General features: G+C 45.4%; 1 protein-coding gene and 1 long non-coding RNA gene across 5 annotated transcripts in view; one reads left to right on the top strand and one right to left on the bottom strand.

The window, feature by feature from the left end:
- Positions 1–311: 311 nt before the first annotated feature.
- FGF1 (fibroblast growth factor 1) overlaps positions 312–21584 on the bottom strand; it is a 102187-nt gene continuing 80914 nt past the window's right edge. For 3 of the 4 annotated variants that reach the window (XM_049708060.1, XM_033406548.2, XM_033406547.2), the window contains 2 exons: positions 8302–8405; positions 312–3620 (listed from right to left, as the gene is read on the bottom strand). In XM_049708060.1, the coding sequence (XP_049564017.1) occupies positions 3426–3620; positions 8302–8405 (299 nt within the window). In that variant the 3' untranslated portion in view covers positions 312–3425. The remainder of the gene's footprint in view (positions 3621–8301; positions 8406–21584) is intronic. The other variant, XM_004280221.3, reaches the window with a different exon arrangement.
- LOC125964013 (uncharacterized) overlaps positions 11614–21584 on the top strand; it is a 99044-nt gene continuing 89073 nt past the window's right edge. Inside the window, exon 1 of the long non-coding RNA XR_007476505.1 lies at positions 11614–12236. This is a non-coding gene — a long non-coding RNA (uncharacterized LOC125964013). The remainder of the gene's footprint in view (positions 12237–21584) is intronic.

Genomic DNA, 21584 nt, shown 5'->3' with positions numbered 1-21584 from the left:
GCTTTACGATAGTAGCATAATTTCATGTGCTACGGATGAAGAAATAGTGTCAGCTGAGTTAGTTATGGTCCTTGCTTCAGGGGGCAAACTTCCTGAATATATTTCCCTAATGGATCCCTAGAAAAGCACCATGATTGCCTTAGGTTTCCAAACAAAATGAAAAATATTCTTCCTATCAGCCTTCAAAGTTTCATATCTGATAACAAGCTAAGTGTAGAAAACCAAGCAGCCACACCTCAGGGATGCTGGCTAAGTCCTTCAATAGGAAGATGAGACATGATGATGCTCAAAAAGTCAGAGAGACATTATCCCCTATAAGTGGAACATTTATTAATATTTTTAAGGTGCAAAAAAAAAGAGAGAGTGATGTAAAATGACAGGCATCTTCTTCTTCAGAGGTCTGCTTTGTAGCCCAGGAACTTGGTTGATTTGAACAGTATGTTCTGCAAGGCTGAGGGCCTGGGCTCCGTCTCTAACACAAAGCAAGGACCCTGATCTTCAGTAACATGTGATGCTCCAGTCAGTTTTTTGTAAGTCCACACTGTTGGCCATAGGAGGCTTTAATTATCACCCCTTCCAAGGAAACAGATCTCCACCACCTCCACCACCACATTGAAAACAATCCAAAAGCATATACTTTCCTGATGCTTTGTATAGAATGTCAGGCAATTCCTAACAGTTGGCCTGAAAGTGAATCCACACGAGAGGCATCTGATGGGCAGATGGCTCCAGGACTTTCTCAAGGGAGAGAGAGAGCAACAGGAATGCTCCATGTTTGAGGAACGAGAACATGTTCAAAACGGAGCAGGCAGCTGCCACTGACTCCCTTCTTACAAGACCGGACAGCCTTTTTTTTCCTGATTTGAAAGTGGTCCCCCTGAACTGACACGGTTCTGCAGTTGAAGTGTTAGGTTTACCTTGCCATGTCCTCTGACACTTCCGTAGAGGTTTATCTTACGCTGGGGATTGCTAATTCTTCCAAAACCTTGGTTTCTGGGACGTGTTGTTTATTCAGCAGGAACCTACAAAGTCTCTGTTTTTACTTGACTGAAAGAAATGAATCCTCAGCATCTTGCGTCATAAATATAATGCCCTGGGAGAGAATACAGCAGCAAACCAGACACACAAGGTTCCCAGGAGCCCCAGGACCCAGTAAAACGCCTGGCACACCGTTGGCACTTACATATTCATTGAACAAATACAGGAATAGCGACTGGGCTGAGGTTGTCAAGGTCACAGTAGTATTTCCTCTCAATGCCTTGGGTCTCTGCAACCACAGACTTCCATCTCATCTGTTAGCCACAGCTTTCATTTTTTTTGGCCAGTGTTATACTTGAATTTGATTCATACACTAAAAATTATGGACCATTATAAATATCTTGGATTTCCTCTGTGGGTACCTTTTTCTGGCCAAATCTTCATAGTCAAGAGATGTCAAGCCACAGTGCACTATTCCCAACTTGCCTGCAAAGATTTACTAAAATAAGATCAAATTGTCTTATCCAAGTTACAAAAACAAAAACAGTTATGAAACGTTTTGCTGTACAAATGCAGAATGATATAACTGTAGCGTTAACGTGTTTCAGTTCCACAATTGTAGTATCACGCTGAACTTTCACAAATTGTCATTTTTCTTCCATTCAAAATAGTTCAGTTACTAAGGAATTACCTTTCCATTAATAATTACTGCAATGGATCATAAAACATGAGCTAGCATTCTCATCAGTTTTTATGCACAATTATATGATTGCTTAAGAATCCCCATTTGCAAAGGAAAATTTAGAACAGCACAGTGGAAAACAAAGAAAAATCTCATTTTCTAAGGTAAATGTAGTCTAAGTAGTAGATAATTGAGGAGCTTATATATCATATCCTATTATTATCATTCTCAGTGGCTGAGTGCTAATCAGTTTAACTGCCTTTGAGCTATATATTTTTAAATGTGCCTAAAAGGTATAGTCTCACAGTAAATTTAAATGGCTTATTAAAGGCCTTTACATGGCAACAGTATCATGTCAGAGATGAATGGTATTTCTAATTTGCTAGCCGCTTGGGTCAAGTTTACTTTAAGCAGGAAGCGTATTTATATAAGTAACGGTCACACAAATGGCGTCTTGGGAAAAGCTGTTTGTGAGGGTTTAACGTTTTTGAAGTATGCTTTTGTATATCTTCTAAATAGGCATTTTACAGGCATTGGGCCAAAGTGCCTTAAACCCCGGCTCCTTAACTCAGGCGTAACTGCTGATGCTGCCTGAGTGCGGGAAGATCCATGGGACGTGCATCTTTAAGGGTGTGGCCGGGAGGGTCGGGGTTTGAGCCGCCTTCACTTGAATAACGCTTTTAGGGACTTTGCTACTTAAAGTACGGGGTGGGGGGAGGCAGCAGCATCTACAGCACCTGGGAGCTTGTGAGAAATGGGGAAACTCTACGGCACACCTACTGAACCAGAACCTGCAGTCAAACAAGATGCCCATGTGATTTGTAAGCACTGCCCCAGGACCCCAAAGCCTCCGCTTTCTGGTGGCCAAGCACAGGTCATGGCATCCCCTTCTCTTTCCTTCTCACTTCTAGAATCATCCTCTTTGGAGGATAATGTCCCCTCAGCCCATGTTTCCCTTTCTCATCACTCCCACACCCACTCCCCAGACCCAGATGAATTTCCCAATACCCAGAGTCCTGGCTTTTATCAAGAACCTAGTTCTCTTCTCCACCTGACATCACCGAGGGGCCTCCTGCTGCCGAATAACCTTGGGGAAGTCAAGGCGTTGTGAGAACTCGCAAGGCTTTGCCTTCATTCTGCTCTCCTGTGCCTGAGCTTCTCAGCCTTCATTCATTGTGCATTGAGATCCCATCCTTCTAAGCTGTCCACTAGAATCCAGTCAGTCTCCCCTTGCCATTTGAATCCCTTCTGAGAGGGGATTTATTCATCCCTGTTTCCACTCATGGAAAGCTGCCTTCCTCTAACGTAGCCATAGCTTCTCTGCTAATAATCGTGGGGGATTGAAAGGATGAAAGGGAGTCATGCCACATATTCAGGGGACTTGCGGGCAGGGTTTACTCTGTAGAGGGAATTGCATGCAGTTACAGCCCACTTGGCAGCCCTCTGCTCACACTTCATTTGGTTCCACCCGTGCATCAGGAGGCTCAGCCTGCATCAGATGCCCAGAGGCAACTGGACTTCCAAACCAGACCCAGACTGGCCAGCCAGTTGGCCCCTAAAAGCCATTTGGTCCCTCGGTTCCAAACTGTGCCAGGGTGAAGGGCTTTACAGAAAAAGTGAACTGGGCGTTTAGAAGCACGTTACAAGTTTAGGCTCTGTGGGCCAGGGGTTAGCGCGGCCAATGATCAAGGGTACAATTTGGGGTCAACCGGGTGAGGACCCCTTCGGGCTCCTCTGGAGTGATCAGCACCCAGCACAGATTTCTTTAATCGGAGGAGACCGGCAGGGGGAGAAACAAGATTGCTTTCTGGCCGTAGTGAGTCCGAGGACCGCGTTTGCAGCTTCCGTTCTTCTTGAGACCAACGAACCAATTCTTTTCTGCATGCTTCTTGGATGCGTAGGTGTTGTAATGGTTTTCCTCCAACCTTTCCAGGAACAAACATTCCTCATTGGGTGTCTGCTAAAAAAAATAAAACCAGGAAAGAGTAGAATGATTAGTGAGTGGTTTTAGATCGGGTTCCTCTGTTTACTGGCTGTGTGACCTTGGGCAAATTAGTGAGGCTCTCTGTGCTTCAGTTTCTTCTTCAGTGACATTGGGAAAATAACGGAACCTGTCTCTGAGGATAGAAAGGACGACTTGGAACGGGACCCAGTACATAACGAGCCTTCAATGTACATCTGCTATTATGTAAACTCCCCTCACATCTGCTGTGCTCAGGACCCTAGAGTCTCCCACTTGGGAAATCCTGAATGACTTTAAGTACCTTAAGGGTAGAGCTGGGTCTTTTGTCTCTGCAGAGGCCTGGCACCTAGGTTTGACCATGAAAAGCGTCCAAAATGGGTAAAACCAGACTGTGATGCAGTGGGGCATTCTTAAGTTTGGTCTTGAAGAATAAATGAAAACCTACCAATTATACTTTACACCCTTGTGATTTTCACCAGCAGTATCAGGGTTTTACTTTAGTGTTGTTATGAACATAAATGCTTGCATAAAATGTGTCCTAAGCATAAAACATGTCCTGGAACTTAAAGGATTTTTTTTTTCGGTGAGAATAGATTTTTTTTTTTTTTTTTTTGCTACTTATCAAAAGACTGGTACTTGTAAAAAAGAAAATCACAACTTTACTTTAAAAAAAGAAAGAAAAAATCACCCCAAAGCGCACCCACCCAGATATAGGCACCTACTAACAGTTGATGAACATCCTTCTGTACCTCTTTATGTATGAGCACACAGAGAAACATAGATAGGGCCATATCGATAGAAACTTAGGGTATTATCAAAATGGCATACTATGTCTGCTGTTTTAAAAATGGGTGATAAGGGCTTCCCTGGTGGTGCAGTGGTTGAGTGTCCGCCTGCTGATGCAGGGGACACGGGTTCGTGCCCCGGTCCGGGAAGATCCCACATGTCGCGGAGCGGCTGGGCCCGTGAGCCATGGCCGCTGGGCCTGCGCATCCGGAGCCTGTGCTCCACAACAGGAGAGGCCACAACAGTGAGAGGCCCGCGTACCGCAAAAAAAAAAAAAAAAAAAAAATCGGTGATAAACCTATGAAAACATATTTAATCTCACTAGCAAGAAGATGCAAATTCAAAAATGATTTAATATGTTGGCTATAATATCTGCAAAGAGCAAAAAATTTACAAGTCTGAGTATGGGGGAGAGTGTGGGAAATAGTCACTGTCAGACACTGTTGGTGAGATAAGTTGGTGGAAACTTTGTGAGGGGACTTTGGCAATAAGTATCAAAATTTAAAATATGCATTACCCTTGACTCAGGGATTTCACTTCTAGGAACTGACGCTTATGAGATAGTGGTATTTTCAAGGATGTTCTTTGAAGTATTGGCTATAATGGTGACATATTGGAAACAACGTAAATACCCATGGAAAGGTGATGGGTTAAGTGGATAGCGGTACATCCATACAGTGGGATCCAATGCAAATGTAAATTTATTAAGTTGGAGAGATAGTTAAAACATATTAAATAGTGCAATTACATTGAAAATATCTACCAACAGTTACTGTTTTACTAAAATTCATCTGTTAGAGTGGGAGGAATCCCAGTTCTTTGCCCTTTCTGTTTGTCAAGATTTTAGAATACATTTGTTATATTTGGATATAAACAGGAGTATTAAAATACATATGCTGTGTATGGACTTTGCTCCAATTCCAAGTCACGTGATCTCTATATTACCTCTTCACCCATATAGTGGTTGGTGAGTCCCTTTCTGGTGGTTTCCAGTCCTATTGTTTATTCTCTATTTGTGGCATGTTTGTCTGTTAGACTGTCAGTCCTACTGAGGGAAGAGATGGAATCTTCTCAGCCTTGTGTCTCCCCCAAGACAAAGAATTTTGCAGATAATAGGTGCACATCAGCTAGGTGATGAATGTAATCTGATTCTTGAGTTCATGTAAAGTATTCAGAAAAGTTACCTTTGTTTAGTAAGGAACTACATAACAGGAAGTATTCTGCCCCTTTTTCATCTGTAGTCTAGTGCAGTGACAACTGGGTGAGACACTTCAGATCATTTTGGAACAAGATGGGACATAGATGTAATATTTAATTAGGTGACTCTGTTGCCTCTAGAGGAACTCATCCAGACATTATTGTTCGATGCACGTTGTCAAGGGTGGGAGGAGGTAGGCAGTTTTGGACCTGGGTGGGTTGCCCACTCTCCTGCAAGGGAGGAGTCACCCCATGACACCGCTCAGTGGGCGTCAGGCCTGTGTTCTGTGACGAAGCTCGGGGCGGCCACGTCCCCCACCTGATGTGTCTGTTACACTAGAGCAGTTGACACACAGAATGGCTGAGTCCCAGGCTGAGTCAGCAGGCCAAATTGGAGATGCTCTATCTGTGCCTCAACCAGGATTTGTCAGTGCTTACTGTGCACTTCGTGCAGTGCCACGGGCCCGGGGATGAAGAGTTGATTCATGCCTATTGTTTTAATTAACTTCTTTTTTATATTTAGCATGCTTTTTCCCAATTACATAGGTGACAGATACCAACTGTAAAAAATTTGGAAAATTCAGAAAGGCATTCATATATTATAAAATCAGCCATGTACCACTCCCAAAGATAAGTATATTAATGTTTTAGAGCCTTTCAGACTTATTTTTTTTTAATAAATATGTCCTTTCCACACACGTGAATTTGTATCAGGATGGATGAATACCTAAAATGGGTTAAGAGCATGAGGCAGAGCCCTGAGATATTTTAGAACTTATCTTTATCAATGGGGGAATATAAAAATTCTTAGGCATAATATATTAATATCACCCTATGAATATGTCAGGTGAATCAGTGATGTCCAGGACTATGGTGGGAGAAGGGGGTGTCTGGAGCCTAGACGTATCTGGATTTAGGGGAGTCTTTATCAAATTTTTATACAAGTAAGAGAAGGTTATAATAAACATCAGAATTGATTTAAAGGAGGAAAAAAGCCATAAAATTGTAACACATAATGCAAGAAATAATGAGGGTAAGGGATTTGTAAACCGACTGCCTTATAGCTGCCATTGCTACACCAGTGGGCGGGCTCTGTGCGTTGTCTCTCTGACTCTTCTTAAGTATGTAAGTATGCGGTAATTATCCATTACTGTCCTCGTTTCACACAAGGTTCAGAGTAGGTGAGTAACTTGCCAAAGTGGCAGAGGCATGGGATTCATTTATGAGTCTGAGATTGAATGATTGATTGGCCTGTTGATTTTATTGCTGATTGGAAGGCCTGCCTGAAAAAAAAAGTCTACTCCCTATGTACCAGTCACTGCCTAGCTCCAAACCCTTTCAAGTTGTCCAAATCAATCCATATTTCAGCAAACAGCCTGCAGGAACTACCTGTTCCTCTGATGGTCTCATCTCCTGAGCCCTAGTGGGCAGCATGAAAAAAAATGAACTTGTGTTCACATCCCAAACTCTGGCTGAGATTACAGCTTCAAGAGAGAGTTTCCTTTGCCCATTGCCACTTGGCGATTTGATGTAAGTTAAAGGGAGCCCCAAACTAAAATCCCACCTACTGGGTGCCTTTTGGTAGACATCTTTCATAAAAGGGAAGAAGGGGGTTTGGTGAAGCCTTAATGTTCAGTTGTTAGGCTACAGAGAAAGGATCATTGAACTCCAGAAATATTTTCAAAACCTGCAGCCATTGGCTTCAGCTCTCTTTCCATTCAAATCGTTTACCAGAGATACCAATGGGGACAAAATCAGATTGACCCTATTCTCTTCTTTTCTCACAAAGATTAATATGTACCGAGTCAAACATATGTAAAGCATTAACTAGGAGAGAGATGGAGCAGGAGATGCAGCAGGATTTTAGCTACTGAATAGACTCTTGGACTTTGCTTCTCCAGGGCAAGGATGTGGCTTACTCACCTTTGCACCCTCTCAGTACCCAACTGTACTTGGACAACAGGAGGCGTTTGCTCAATGTTTGTTGAATTAAGTTATTAAACTTTTTTTTTCTTTTTTTTTTTTTTGCGGTACGCGGGCCTCTCACTGTTGTGGCCTCTCCCGTTGTGGAGCACAGGCTCCGGATGTGCAGGCCCAGCGGCCATGGCTCACGGGCCCAGCCGCTCCGCAGCATATGGGATCCTCCCGGACCGGGGCACGAACCCGTGTCCCCTGCATCGGCAGGCGGACTCCCAACCACTGCGCCACCAGGGAAGCCCAAGTTATTAAACTTTTTATCCTTTTAGGTGACGCTTCCAGAATAAAAGGGCTATTTTCAAAGTTTTATGCATGAAATATCAACTGCTAGAGTCTGGGCTCTGCAATTTTTGTAAAAAGCCTTAAGAGACACACCTATATAGCCCATAGTAGATGCTCAAGAAACATTTTTGGAATGAAATAATGAAGTGGGATTGGGTATTCTGGAGCGAGTGACTGGATGAGTTACTAAAATTTCAATCAATGTTTTTTCTCTTTGTCTATGTGATAATACGTTGGAGTATTTTGAGAGAATCCCGCAAGAAACTCTTTTATGTTTGTGCCTAAAATAAGGCAGGGTGGAGGGTGGGAATCCTGCTGGAAAAAATAACAAACAGAGACTAATTGACGCTTTATAGTTTGCATCACTCCATGTAACAAGATTTCTGGAAACCTCAAACCTTGGCCGAGTCTGGAAGCATGTCAGCCTCATACTTACTGAGCCGTACAAAAGCCCGTCGGTGTCCATGGCCAAGTACTGGCCAGTCTCCGTACTCTTTATATACACCTCCCCCACGCTTTCCGCACTGAGCTGCAGCTGAACTGAAATAAAAATAACACGAGCAAAAGTAAATAAACACTAAGCTTTTGCCGATAGGGCCTGGCGGCCAAGACAGTTAGCCACGGAAAATTCTGCTCATTCATCTCACAGAGCCCTCAAGGATGAGCCTCAAATTAATCAAAACATAGAAATACAGTTCCTTTTTCTTTGCCCTCCAAAGAAAGCTGTCCATTGGGAATCATGTTCTTGAGGGAAGGAGAGATGATGGCGGGCTCGCCCACCCATCTGCCTTGTTCGTTACAACGTGACCCCACGTGCACTTTACAGGGCACTGTCACAGGAGGAAACAGCATTCACTTCCCTGGCTCCATCATCCCAGTGATCTTGGGGGGATCATAGAGTCGGCAACCGGCCAGCCTGAGGGTGTTCAGTTTCAGTTATCAACCTGCTTTGGCAGGGGTACCTTTTTATGGCCCGGGCCTTCCTGGTGTGGGAGCTTCTCGTGGACAGATTGTTATTTTTCAAAATCTGATAGTGTTATTTTCCCAGATAGAAGAGGTTCCCAGGAAGTTAGATTGCTTGGCACATAAGAAACTCAGGTAACTCACCCACAATGAAGTTCAGTCAACCCCCAACCTCTGTGGCAACCCCACTGGGATACAGGCAGAGGGGAAACCCTGGCATTTGAAAGGGAGAATGAAGCAGCCACCTGGGATGGGAATGGTGCTTCTTACCTGGGGATGATTTTGTTCTAGAGGGGACAGTTAGCCATGTCTGGAGACATTTTTGGTTTTCCCAGCTGGGGTGGGATGGTGCTACTGGCATCTAGTGAGTAGAAGCCAGGGATGGTGCTAAATAAATATCCTACAGCGCCCAGGCAAGCCCTTCTCATCAAGGAATTATTCAGCTCAAAATGTCAATAGTGCTGAGGTTGAGAGACATTGAAGTTGAGGGTGAGGACTGAGATACCCTGAGTTGCCTTCTTTCCATTTATACTGACTGATACTCCCATGGTGCCTTGCTCACTGCTGGATACCTCACTGGAGTCCCACTTGATAATTATTCATTTGTTCATCCTCCCTGGAGTGACTCTGGAGAGAGGTGATTTGATGGTTCCCATTTGGGAATTGAAATGAATTCTGGATTCTTCTGGAAAATTTCTTTGGTCATAGCCATTGTTATGATAAGGAGTGAAATCTAGACGGGGGACCAGTGAGCACCCAGTAGTTCTCTTGGAGTCAGCTGACCCCTCTAAGGGTTGACTTTGTCAAAGTTTGAGGCGCAAGGGGTGCTAGAAGGAATACAGGGTTTCGGTTGGCACCTCTAGACCCCTTGTTTTCACTTAATTTCTTAGAAATATATTCCCATGTTTCAGACTTGGAAACAAAGAAGAGGAGATGGTGAATGTCTTCTCTCAGTCCTTCCAGCCTCCCACTCCCAACTGATGGGGCTACAGGACAGACAGGATCCTTGCCCTTCCTCTGGGGCTCGTTCTCCTGGGGAGACAGAGACAAACAAGTAAACTCCTCTGAGACATTTTTTTTTTTTTTTTTTTTGCGGTATGCGGGCCTCTCACTGTTGTGGCCTCTCCCGTTGCGGAGCACAGGCTCCGGACGCGCAGGCTCAGCGGCCATGGCTCACGGGCCCAGCCGCTCCACGGCATGTGGGATCTTCCCGGACCGGGGCACGAACCCGTGTCCCCTGCATCGGCAGGCGGACTCTCAACCACTGCGCCACCAGGGAAGCCCCCTGAGACATATTTGGAATATATCCTTCTAGAGAGATGTTATCCCTCCTGCCTTTTTTTTTTTTTTTTCTCCTAAGCAAATGGTGAAATACCATACAGTTCTACACCTTGTGTTTTTCGCTTAACAACTGACTGGAAATCTTTCCACTTCAGTAGTTACCTTCTTTTTCCAGTTGAATTGTGTTCCATTATGTGGCTGTACCATAATCATTTCACCACTTCCTTATTAATATGTCTGTATTTTCTCATTTCCCTCTTTTTTCCTTATCTTATGATTCATCCTAAGGGTGATACATAGTTACATCACCCTTATTGAAGATGCAGTTCTCTTGTCCTTGGAAGTCTTAGCCACAGAAACTCAGGGCCTCCTCTGGCAAGTGGCGTTTATTTAATTCACAGGAAGGAAAGCGGAAGCCACGATCTCCTTTCCCACCGGTCTTCCTAACTCCGCTTAGCTCTGAGAGGTAGGCATGAGAGCACAGACCAGAGGCCTCCCCTCTCCAGCCTCGGGTCACACCACTTGCTCCCTGAGTCATTGCCTCACCCCGAGCTCCCTCCTGCCTAAGGCTCTTGGCACACGCTCTGCCCTCTGTCTGGTATCTCCTCTCCCCTAATATTCACAAAGATGGTCCTTTTCCTTCCGGCCTCAGCCTAAAACTCCCTCCTCAGAGAGGCCTTCCCCACCCAAGTGCCCCTCCACACTCTGCACAGCAAGTCCTTTCAGCCAGGACCCCTGCCACCCTATTCCCTGCATCATTGTCTTTCTCGGTCCCTGTTTGTTTCCTTCATGGCATTTTGTAAAGTGTGCACTTATTTTTATCGTTTAGGGCTTTACTCATGAATTTCTACCTCCCCAGGGGACTGCACACTTGGGAGAAAGGGCAGGAATCTTAGCTATCCTGTTCCTCCTTCAGTCTCCAGTGCCTCCCATAGTGCCCTGTGCTCCGGGTACAGACAGTATGCATTTGCTGAATGAATGATGTTAGGCTGATCGTTGCAGAGATGATTCTGTTGGCCCATCATCGGTAAGCTGCACGTTTTGAATTGTGTTTCCAATGACGCTTTGTGGAGTGAAGTAGGATGGGGCCAAGTTGAGAGTTTGTAAGGGTCAGGGCTGGGCTCTGCCACTGACCAGCAGAGTGACCTTGGCTAGGCTGTTTAACCTTCAGGCTACAGTCTCCTTGTTAGTAAAATGGGAGTGGTTTGGATTCAGTCTCTAGAGTTTTTTCAGCTCTAACAGTCTAGGACTCATGTAAATACATTTAATAACAATGCTGTATACAATAGAGTATTATTTGGCCGTAAAAAGGAACAAAGTACGGATGCACGCTGCAACATGGCTGAACCTTGAAAACATGCTAAGTGAAGAAGCCACTCACAAAGGACCACATATTGTATGATTCCATTTAAAAGAAATGTCCAGCGTAGGCAAACCCATAGAGACAGGAAGTAGGTTAGTGGTAGCCAGGGGCTGAGGAGGGCCTTGGAGAGAGAAGGGGAAACTGTGGTTAAGAGGTATAGGGTTTCTTTTTGGGTTAAGAGGTATAGGGTTTCTTTCTGGGGTGATGAAAGTTGATTATAGAGATGGTTGCACAAATCTCTGAATGTAAAAAAACCCACTGAATTGCATACTTTAAATGGGTGAATTGTAAGGTATGTGAATTTATCTCAATACATTTTTTTTAATGCTCTGTATTTTCATTGGACTTCACGGTTTTCAGAGAACTTTCAAATGTATTTTGTATCAATTTCCCATCATAATCCTGTATCTTTAAGAGAGATCAAAGGAAGCGAATAATCGTTTACTGATTACCTACAATGTGCCCGGCATCATGCCGGTTTCTATCTTGATATAAAGAGTAAACAAAAGAGTTTGGACTCCAGAAGCAGACTGCATGAATTCAGATTTTGCTTGGCTGTGTACTAGCTGTGTGATGATTGGGCATGGTATTTACCTCTATCTCCTTATCTATAATGATGGTATCTGCTTCATGGAATTGTGGGGTTTAATGATCTGATGCCTCGAAGTGTCCGGTACGATGACTGCCATTTTTACTGTGTTTAGGTGCCCTCATCACTCTTCACAGCAGCCCTGGAGGAAGGTGGCACTGGCTCTGTCCCACAGGTAAGGAAACTGAAGTTTGGTAAGCGCATGTTTCGCCAAACATTATACTTATAATCAGGGGCACAACCATGACCAGAACCCAGGCTCACCTATTTCAGGTATCCTACTTTTTCCTGTCTTTCGTACAATACCTTGAGCTCCAGTTATCAGGGAGATTGGTCCAAATCAAGCCATATTCACTTCCCTCCTTGGTCCCCTTGTGTTCAAGGTCAGACATGTACCAGATGGCAGATGACCATCCAGGATCCCATGTCATAGCCGTAGAATTGAGTGATGTTAGTTGCCTGGGACTTTTTCTCCACCTACCATCCATATAAGTAGGTATTTAGTCAGACACATTATAGGTGCAACAAGAGTCTTAAAGGGCAAGTCCTTTTGGGTAATCCAGGAAAATCTTCTTAAACGGACGTTATTTTGTAGAGCAGTTTTGGGTTCACAGCAAAAATAAGGGGCAGGTGTAGAAATTTACCATACGCCTTCTCCCCTGCATTATCATCGTCCCCCACCAGAGTGATACAGTTGTTATAACTGATGAACCTACACTGACACATCATTATCACCAAGGAAGAGGTTTTTTTAAAGCTTTTCATTCTCTAGTCCATTTCTGTCCTATGCCTTAAATAGTGCCCGTTTGTCTCTCTGTGGGGCTAAGTAGGGTTGACTTTGCTGTCTGAGGAGTCCCGTCTTGGCTGTGTAAACGCCCCATGGAGGTAAACATGAAGCAGAGCTGCCTGGCACAGGACTCAGTCCTCGGCCCTGAGCCCCAACACCAGGGCTGTGGTACTGTTGAGAGTTCGTCTCAAGAGTTTCCTCTGTAAATATTATTTCTCCAGGATGTCCAAGTTTCATAGCTCATTTTCACTGGATTTCTTTCTGGCTGAGTTTCTTAAGCATATATCCTTCTGCAAGCAGAGCTGGCAGGAAGGAGTAACACCCAGCGCGTTGCTCGTGTAACTGACTAGGTGTCCAACTCCCTAGTGTGACTTCATTCCAGTTTTCCTCCCGTGGCTGCTGCTCGGGGGTGGGAAGGAGAGCGAGTGAGAGAGGGGGGCTCAGAAAGAGAGGGAGGGCCTGGCCAACAGCCTGGGTGGAAGCAGCAGCTCCTCCCTCCTGGAGCAAGCAGGGGGCTCAGGGAAAGCCACCCAGTCACCACGTTTTCATGCACCGGCCATCGTGTGCTGGGCGCTGTGCTCAGTGCTGGCAAGGTCCCTGCCTTCAGGGGCTGACACCCAGTTAGGGGTACAGACGACCCAGAGTGATCAAGCAGCACCGTAGCAAACACCCCACTTGTTTTTGAGCTAAAAGCAAACAAAAGTGCAACTACAACAAAAACTCTCTTTTTTCTCTCTCTCTCTAATTGTTTTCCCTTTCAAAGAAAAGCAGAAAATAATGTGCAGTGAAAGAAAGCAAATTGCAAAAGACTATTTATGGTAAATCCTTGATGAAATTTTTGTAAAAAACATAAAACAATGCGCATAGCTCATGAATAGATAGGGAGTAAAAGATAAAAATGTGCGCTCGATTCAGACCAAATGCATAGCAGTGGCTGCTCTGGGGAGGATGAGAAGGATTGAGGCTGGGGAGGGGAGTGGAAGGAACTTGCCCTTCATCCTAACTCTTCATTTCTTTGAAGACACAGTTCTGAGGTAAGAACAGCCAGGTGACAACAGTGGTTCACTTTGGGTGATGGGGCTGCTGATACTTTTGGGAGGTGGGGGGTGGGTAGTTGATGTGTAAAGCCTGGTTCTTGGTTGGTGGGCAGACACTCAGTTTCTTGCTGCTGCTGACCCCTGCGGTGCTCTATGACCCAGTGCAGGCTTGACCTCAGGTACCACGTAGACCTGAACGTAGGTATCTGCAAAAGGTGCGTCTTCTTAAGGGCAGACAGGGAACCAGGAAAGCTGGTGAAGGGCCACTAAAGCCACACCTGCTCTGTTCATTTTCTTCTTCCAGCACCTTCCACCAGGTTAGCACCCAGCGCACAGAGCGGGAGCATCTCTTCCCTCCCATACGGGGAATTTAGGACTTGCTCTCTATGAGCGGGAAGGTCAGTGGCTCTGTAGCATCCCAAGGATGAAGGAGCAAGTACTTTTTGAAAAACGAGACAAATCATTTAGCTCTATGGGAACTCAGTGTTCCCTAGTTCTGAAATGCGGACAGCGACTTTTGACTTAGCAGAAGAAATGGAAAGCAGTTTTTTTTTTTTTTTTTTTTTTTCCGGTACACGGGCCACTCACTGTTGTGGCCTCTCCCATTGTGGAGCACAGGCTCCGGACGCGCAGGTTCAGCGGCCGTGGCTCACGGGCCCAGCCGCTCCGCAGCATGTGGGATCTTCCCGGACCGGGGCACGAACCCGCGTCCCCTGCATCGGCAGGCGGACTCTCAACCACTGTGCCACCAGGGAAGCCCGGAAAGCAGTTTTTATAAAGGTACTCTAGTGATAGATACAAGTTTCTTAGAGAAATTCAAATTTATAAAGCACTGCAGGAAGGCTGGAGGCGTTTGCCTGGTGGATTCGTAACCATAGTGTCCCCAGTGGAATGCAATCCTGCTCCTTTTCTAGGCATGCATTAGGGTGTGCTGGTTTGGAAATAGCTGATGTAGCAAAAGTAAATGTCAAATAACTGAAATGTACCAAATCGCCTTTGCAGACCCTGCTCCTGCTTCATCCTTTGGACCCTCATCCTTTGGATGCCTTCATGCGTCTTTACTTAGGGGAACCTACGTAAGGAGGAATCCAGGGCTTTGAGTGGATATGCTGGTCCCCGACTAGGTGTTCTTCCTTTTTTTCCTGAGGAAATATAAGCCGGTATCTCCGGCTTTCTCTTCTGCTCCTCAGACCCTTCCATTAGCTATCTATAGTAGTTGATTCACAGTAAGACACATGATCGCTTACTTTCCAAGGATAGAAAGAAAGAACAGGAGTTAGGAGCCTGCCAGTGGCAAGAGACATGAGCCTTGGGCACCATCCTAGTATCTTCCTGTCCTGCCCTAGGAATTTTTAAAGATAAGATTACAGCCGGTGCATTCAGCAGGATGAACGTCTGCAGGTGGGGGTTCTGCTTCTGCAGCACGTTCCTCCGTGGCCTTTAAAAGAGGCCTGCGTTCCACCTCTGCTCTCCAGAGAGAGGCCAAGAGAGATTACGTGCCTGGTTTATTCTGGGTTGGAGACTTCCCGTCCTTTGCCGTGTTTACCCAACATGAGGTCACCCTCATTCAGAACTCCGTGAGGTTGTTTTATGTCAGTGGCATTTATAATTAAAATGTAGCCACAAGCCGGGCGCCGTAAAACATTAGAGAAAGACGGAGAAGAAGTAAAATGGAGTTTGTGGAAGAAAAAAGTTCCAGTGGTTTAGAATAGGCGCGCGCGCGCGCACACACACACACACACACACACACACACACACACACGAAAAAAACTTTTCTTAGAATGTGTGAAGGTGTCTGCTTCCCCTTTAGGATCTGAAAAAGGTGCCTGGGAAATTTTGATATAGTCCATGGACTGTGTGATAGTTAAAAAAAAGTTTATCTGGAAAAACCCCTTCTGTATAAGCAGATAAGGGAGCGGTGGGGAGGAGAGGGAGGGAGGCCTTCGGCATGGCATCCCGCTGGGGAGAGCGTGCCTGCCTGCCTGGACACTAGCCCCTCTTTCTGATGCCTGACAGCCTGGCCCGGCTCTGCCCACCATGGTCCTCTGAAAAGCTGTTTTCACTTTTGGCCCAGGCTTATGGGGAACACAGTGCCTTCACCATTAGGTGCCGAGTGGTAGCAGAACCGGAGTCCGGACTGCCCCCAGAACTAGGGGCAGGAGGGATTCACTGCAGGGAAGGAGCCTGCCCTTTCTAAAGGGCTGCAGAGCAGGGTTCTTGGGACCAGTGAACTCCTCTACTGCCTTTAGGATGTGGTTTGATTTATAAATATTTGATTGGCACACACTTTGCTCAGGAACATTTCCATTTGTGTGGTGAGTGGTGCCGGTAATCCCGCTCTCCGTGCAACCTCCTACGTGCCTGGCGAGGCGAGGGGGTGCGCGCCGCAGGAGGGGCTGCAGGTTTGGGATGCTCGTGAGCATTTTCCTATCCTTCAGTTGCTGTTCCAGTGATGAATCCCGTCCAGGAATAAGTCACGGCCCCCTTAGGCAGAGAGGGAACTCTAGCAGGAAGAGCAGAATCAGGCATGGAGCTCCTCCTTGCTTTGCCCAAGACAGCTTGCCGGGGGGAGAGGTCAGGGCAGGGCTTGTGGGGCTGGCGCCTGGGCATGAGGTACCTACATGCCAGGCCTTCAGAGCTCCAAGCCTGGACAGTCTCGGAGACGCTGAGATGGAGGGAGCTGATGTAGCATCTGGCTTATCTCAACAGACTCCCAAGATCATATGGTTGGGTAAGGAAGGCCGAGCAAGCTTCAGGAGGAGGAGGATGATGATAAATACCATGTTCCGAGCGCTTATCATGGGCCTGGCAGGGTGTTAAACACTTTCACAAACTACCACAGTTAGAATTGCTACTTTTCTATGAGGGTGGGTACTGTTGCCATCCTTGTTTTTAGAATGAGGAAACTGAGGCATGTGGAGGAAAAGTAGCTTCCCCAAGGTGACAGGAAACCAGTAAACAGCAGTGATGGGCCCTGCACCTACACCCACCTGACCCACACAGTGGACTCTGTGAATTCAGCAGGTTTATTTGATCAGTGTGCAGGATGCACGGCTGTGCTGTTGGTGTCGGGGGTGGTAGTGGGCTATGGAGAGGGTCCTGGAAGATGCAGCTGTGGGTCGGTGCCAGGTTTCCCAGTTGCTGGCTGGTGCCAGGCCCTGTGTTCACAGGGTTAGTTCACAGGGCAGTTAGTTTTGAATGATAATTAATAACCTCACAGGATCGTGGCTAAGAGGAAATGAAAGAGTCTAGTGAAGTGCTTGGCATATATCAGGTGCTCGATAGATATTTATGGAATATATTGTTGAATTTGAATTTACCTGCCACCAACACAGTTCATTAACTCATCAAATTAATATTCTTGAGCATGATCCCAGCTGCCGGGCAATGTGCTAGACACACAAATTGCAGTGTTGAGCTGTAAGAGACAAAGTCCCCGTCCTCAGGGAGCCCAGCGAGGGAGAGAACCATTCAATAATCGCACAAGTAAATGTGAAGTGATAACCCCAAGGAGGGCTGCCTGGTCCACGAGGCGCTCCTCAAACGCCCTGTGTCTGAGATGGAGCAGGTCCTCTTTCCCTGCCCCTGTTCCTCCTCCAGGAGCCTCCCTCTCCTGGTGACACGACCATTTACTAGCCTCCCCAAGTCGAGCCCTAGGAGTCAGCATGAAGCTTCTCACACCCTGCCCCCCATGCCCCTTCTCGCAGTCTGCAGCTCTCCTCTGTCATCCTGCCTGGCCTTCCTCGTATGGCGAAGTAACAAACGTCCACAGTCTGCATCTCTCCTCTGTCATCCTGCCTGGCCTTCCTCGTATGGCGAAGTAACAAACGTCCACAGTCTGCATTGCTAATTTCCTACAGCAGTGATTTGAGCCATCGTAAAGGGATGAACCAAAAACATCTTCTCTGCAGGCCAGAAATTCCCACCAGTGGAGACCTTGGACTCAGGTCTACATTACAGCAGCCCATACATAGTCATCCATCGTAGTTTATACCACTCCAAGCAAGGCCTTGTGTTAGGTTCTAGGAAACTGATTCTCTTGGAGGTAGGAAGAGGACACATTTTTGAAAACTTCCCTATCTTGCCCAGGGCAGATCAGCTGGCTGGGGACAAAGAAAAGCTGTGGGTAGGACCTTCAAGAGGATGGAGGAGTAAGATGTGGAGATCACCTTCCTCCCCACAAATATCATCAAAAATACAACTACATGTGGAACAACTCCTACAGAACACCTACTGAACGCTGGCAGAAGACCTCAGACTCGTAAAAGAAGAAGTAAAACTGGGACTTCCCCTGGTGGTGCAGTGGTTAAGAATCCGCCTGTCAATGCGGGGGACACGGGTTCGATCCCTGGTCAGGGAAGATCCCACATGCCATGGAGCAACTAAGCCCGTGTACCACAGCTACTGAGCCTGCACTCTAGATCCCGTGTGCCACAACTACTGAAGCCTACGCACCTAGAGCCCATGCTTCACAACAACAGAAGCCACCACAATGAGAAGCCTGTGCACTGCAATGAAGAGTAGCCCCTGCTTGCTGCAACTAGAGAAAGCCCACAGGCAGCAATGAAGACCCAAGGTAGCCAAAAAAAAAAAAAAAAAAAAGTAAAACTGTCACTGTTTGCAGGTGACATGATACTATACATAGAGAATCCTAAACATGCTACCAGAAAACTACTAGAGCTAATCAATGAATTTGGTAGAGTAGCAGGATACAAAATTAATGCACAGAAATCTGTTGCATTCCTATACACGAACGATGAAAAGTCTGAAAGAGAAATTAAGGAAACACTCCCATTTACCCTTGCAACAAAAAGAGTAAAATACCTAGGAATAGACCTACGTAAGGAGACCAAAGACCTGTATGCAGAAAACTATAAGACACTGATGAAAGAAATTAAAGATGATACAGACAGATGGAGAGATATACCATGTTCTTGAATTGGAAGAATCAACATTGTGAAAATGACTATACTAGCCAAAGCAATCCACAGATTCACTGCATTCCCTATCAAACTACCAGTGGCATTTTTCACAGAACTAAAACAAAAAACTGCACAATTTGTATGGAATAACAAAAGATCCCGAATAGCCAAAGCAATCTTGGGAAAGAAAAACGGAGCTGAAGGAGTCAGGCTCCTGGACTTCAGACTATACTACAAAGCTACAGTAATCAAGACAGTATGGTACTGGCACAAAAACAGAAATATAGATCAATGGAACAAGATAGAAAGCCCAGATATAAACCCATGCACATATGGTCACCTTATCTTTGATAAAGAAGGCAAAAGTATACAAATGGAGAAAAGACAGCCTCTTCAGTAAGTGGTACTGGGAAAACTGGACAGCTACATGTAAAAGAAGGAAATTAGAGTACTCCCTAACACCATACACAAAAATAAACTCAAAATGGATTAAAGACCTAAATGTAAGGCCAGACACTATCAAACTCTTAGAGGAAAACATAGGCAGAACACTCTATGACATAAATCACAGCAAGATCCTTTTTGACCCGCCTGCTAGAGAAATGGAAATAACAAAAATAAATAAATGGGACATAATGAAACTTAAAAGCTTTTGCACAGCAAAGGAAACCATAAGCAAGATGAAAAAGACAACCCTCAGAATGGGAAAAAATATTTGCAAATGAAGCAACTGACAAAGGATTAATCTCCAAAATATACAAGCAGCTCATGCAGCTCAATATCAAAAAAACAAACAACCCAATCCAAAAATGGGCAGAAGACCTAAATAGACATTTCTCCAAAGAAGATATACAGATTGCCAACAAACATATGAAAGGACGCTCAACATCACTAATCATTAAAGAAATGCAAATCAAAACTACAATGAGGTATCACCTCACATCGGTCAGAATGGCCATCATCAAAAAATCTACAAACAATAAATGCTGGAGAGGGTGTGGAGAAAAGGGAACCCTCTTGCACTGTTGGTGGGAATGTAAATTGATACAGCCACTATGGAGAACAGTATGGAGGTTCCTTAAAAAACTAAAAATAGAACTACCATACGACCCAGCAATCCCACTACTGGGCATATACCCTGAGAAAACCATAGTTCAAAAAGAGTCATGTACCACAATGTTCATTGCAGCTCTATTTACAATAGCCAGGACATGGAAGCAACCTAAGTGTCCATCGACAGATGAATGGATAAAGATGTGGCACATATATACAGTGGAATATTACTCAGCCCTAAAAAGAAATGAAACTGAGTTATTTGTAGTGAGGTGAATGGACCTAGAGTCTGTCATACAGAGTGAAGTAAGTCAGGAAGAGAAAAACAAATACTGTATGCTAATACATATATATGGAATCTTAAAAAAAAAAAAAGGTTCTGAAGAACCTAGGGGCAGGACAGGAATAAAGATGCAGACATAGAGAATGGGCTTGAGGACACGGGGAGGGGGAAGCTGGGACAAAGTGAGAGAGTGGCATGGACATACATACACTACCAAATGTAAAATAAATAGCTATTGGGGAGCAGCCGCATGGCACAGGGAGATCAGCTCGGTGCTTTGTGACTGCCTGGAGGAGTGGGATAGGCAGGGTGGGAGGGAGACGCAAGAGGGAGGAGATGTGGGGATGTATGTATATGTATAGCTGATTCACTTTGTTATAAAGCAGAAGCTAACACACCATTGTAAAGCAGTTATACACCAATAAAGATGTTAAAAAAATTTAAAAAAAGGAAGACCTGTGAACGTAGGTTTTTTGTTTTTTTGTGTTTTTGCCTTGTAGAGCTGGAAGGAGTACAGTTCTACCTTGCATGATTTATGTAGATTTCCCTAAATATTTGATTGGCTTTTAGAAATATTCTTCCTGAAGGAAGTCTTAGAGTGCAGCTCTCTACTTGTCACCATGGCCTCCAGTCATGCTCAAACTAATGATCAAAGAATAGAAACCATTCCATCGCCAGGCTGTGCCAACCACTCAGGGATCATCCACTCCATGCCTGCCCAGGTTGATTCTGTTTCTGAAGAAACTTGAAATTCAGAAGGCTTGTGGCAGTACCGTCACTGGGCAGAAGAGGGCAACAGAACCCCATTTACAGGGCGCATCCCTGGTAGGAAGGGAGTCCTCTTGGCTGCAGGATCTCACATAAGAGTTTTCAGCTTTGTCAGGTACACAAGGCGGTGCTGCTCTTCCCGTTGCACAGGTGAGGAAACTGAGCCTCAGTATTTTCCCCCAAGATGAGATAGCTGGGAACCCTGGAGACTTTTACATTGCTAGACAAGAGAGAACGATTGGAAGGGTCTTGGGGCTGGGGGATGGGAAGCTGCTTTGGCAGCACTTTATGCAAAATGGAGAGAATGGTAATTGTCTAGTGCTGCTTCAGTTAGAAAGTGGAAGCATAGGAATATGAACTCAAGGTTTCTGTCTCTAAATCTAGGGCCCCTGACTCTGCAGGGGCCATGTGGATGATCCAGCTCTCCTGGCACTGACAGGTACGGGTATGTATTTCTGCTCACTCACCCGACTTTGATTTCTGCCCTCCTTGGCCCTTGTTCTTAGTTCTACACTAAGTAAATAGGCCAACGCAACGACTCTGCATGTTGCCAGAGAGGCCTTGAATCAAAACCTGAATCTAGACCCTTGGCCTTCCTGGAGGGCAGTGTTATTGAAGAGAAGAGACTAGGCAAGGTCCTCAAGTGTTGTACTGTATCTCCCTGTGCCGCGTT

This window comes from Orcinus orca, chromosome 3, assembly GCF_937001465.1.
Source record: "Orcinus orca chromosome 3, mOrcOrc1.1, whole genome shotgun sequence".
NCBI classification, from domain to species: Eukaryota; Metazoa; Chordata; class Mammalia; order Artiodactyla; family Delphinidae; genus Orcinus; species Orcinus orca.
The sequence above is the reverse complement of the archived record's forward strand: the minus strand, read 5'-3'. Positions and strand labels throughout refer to the sequence as shown.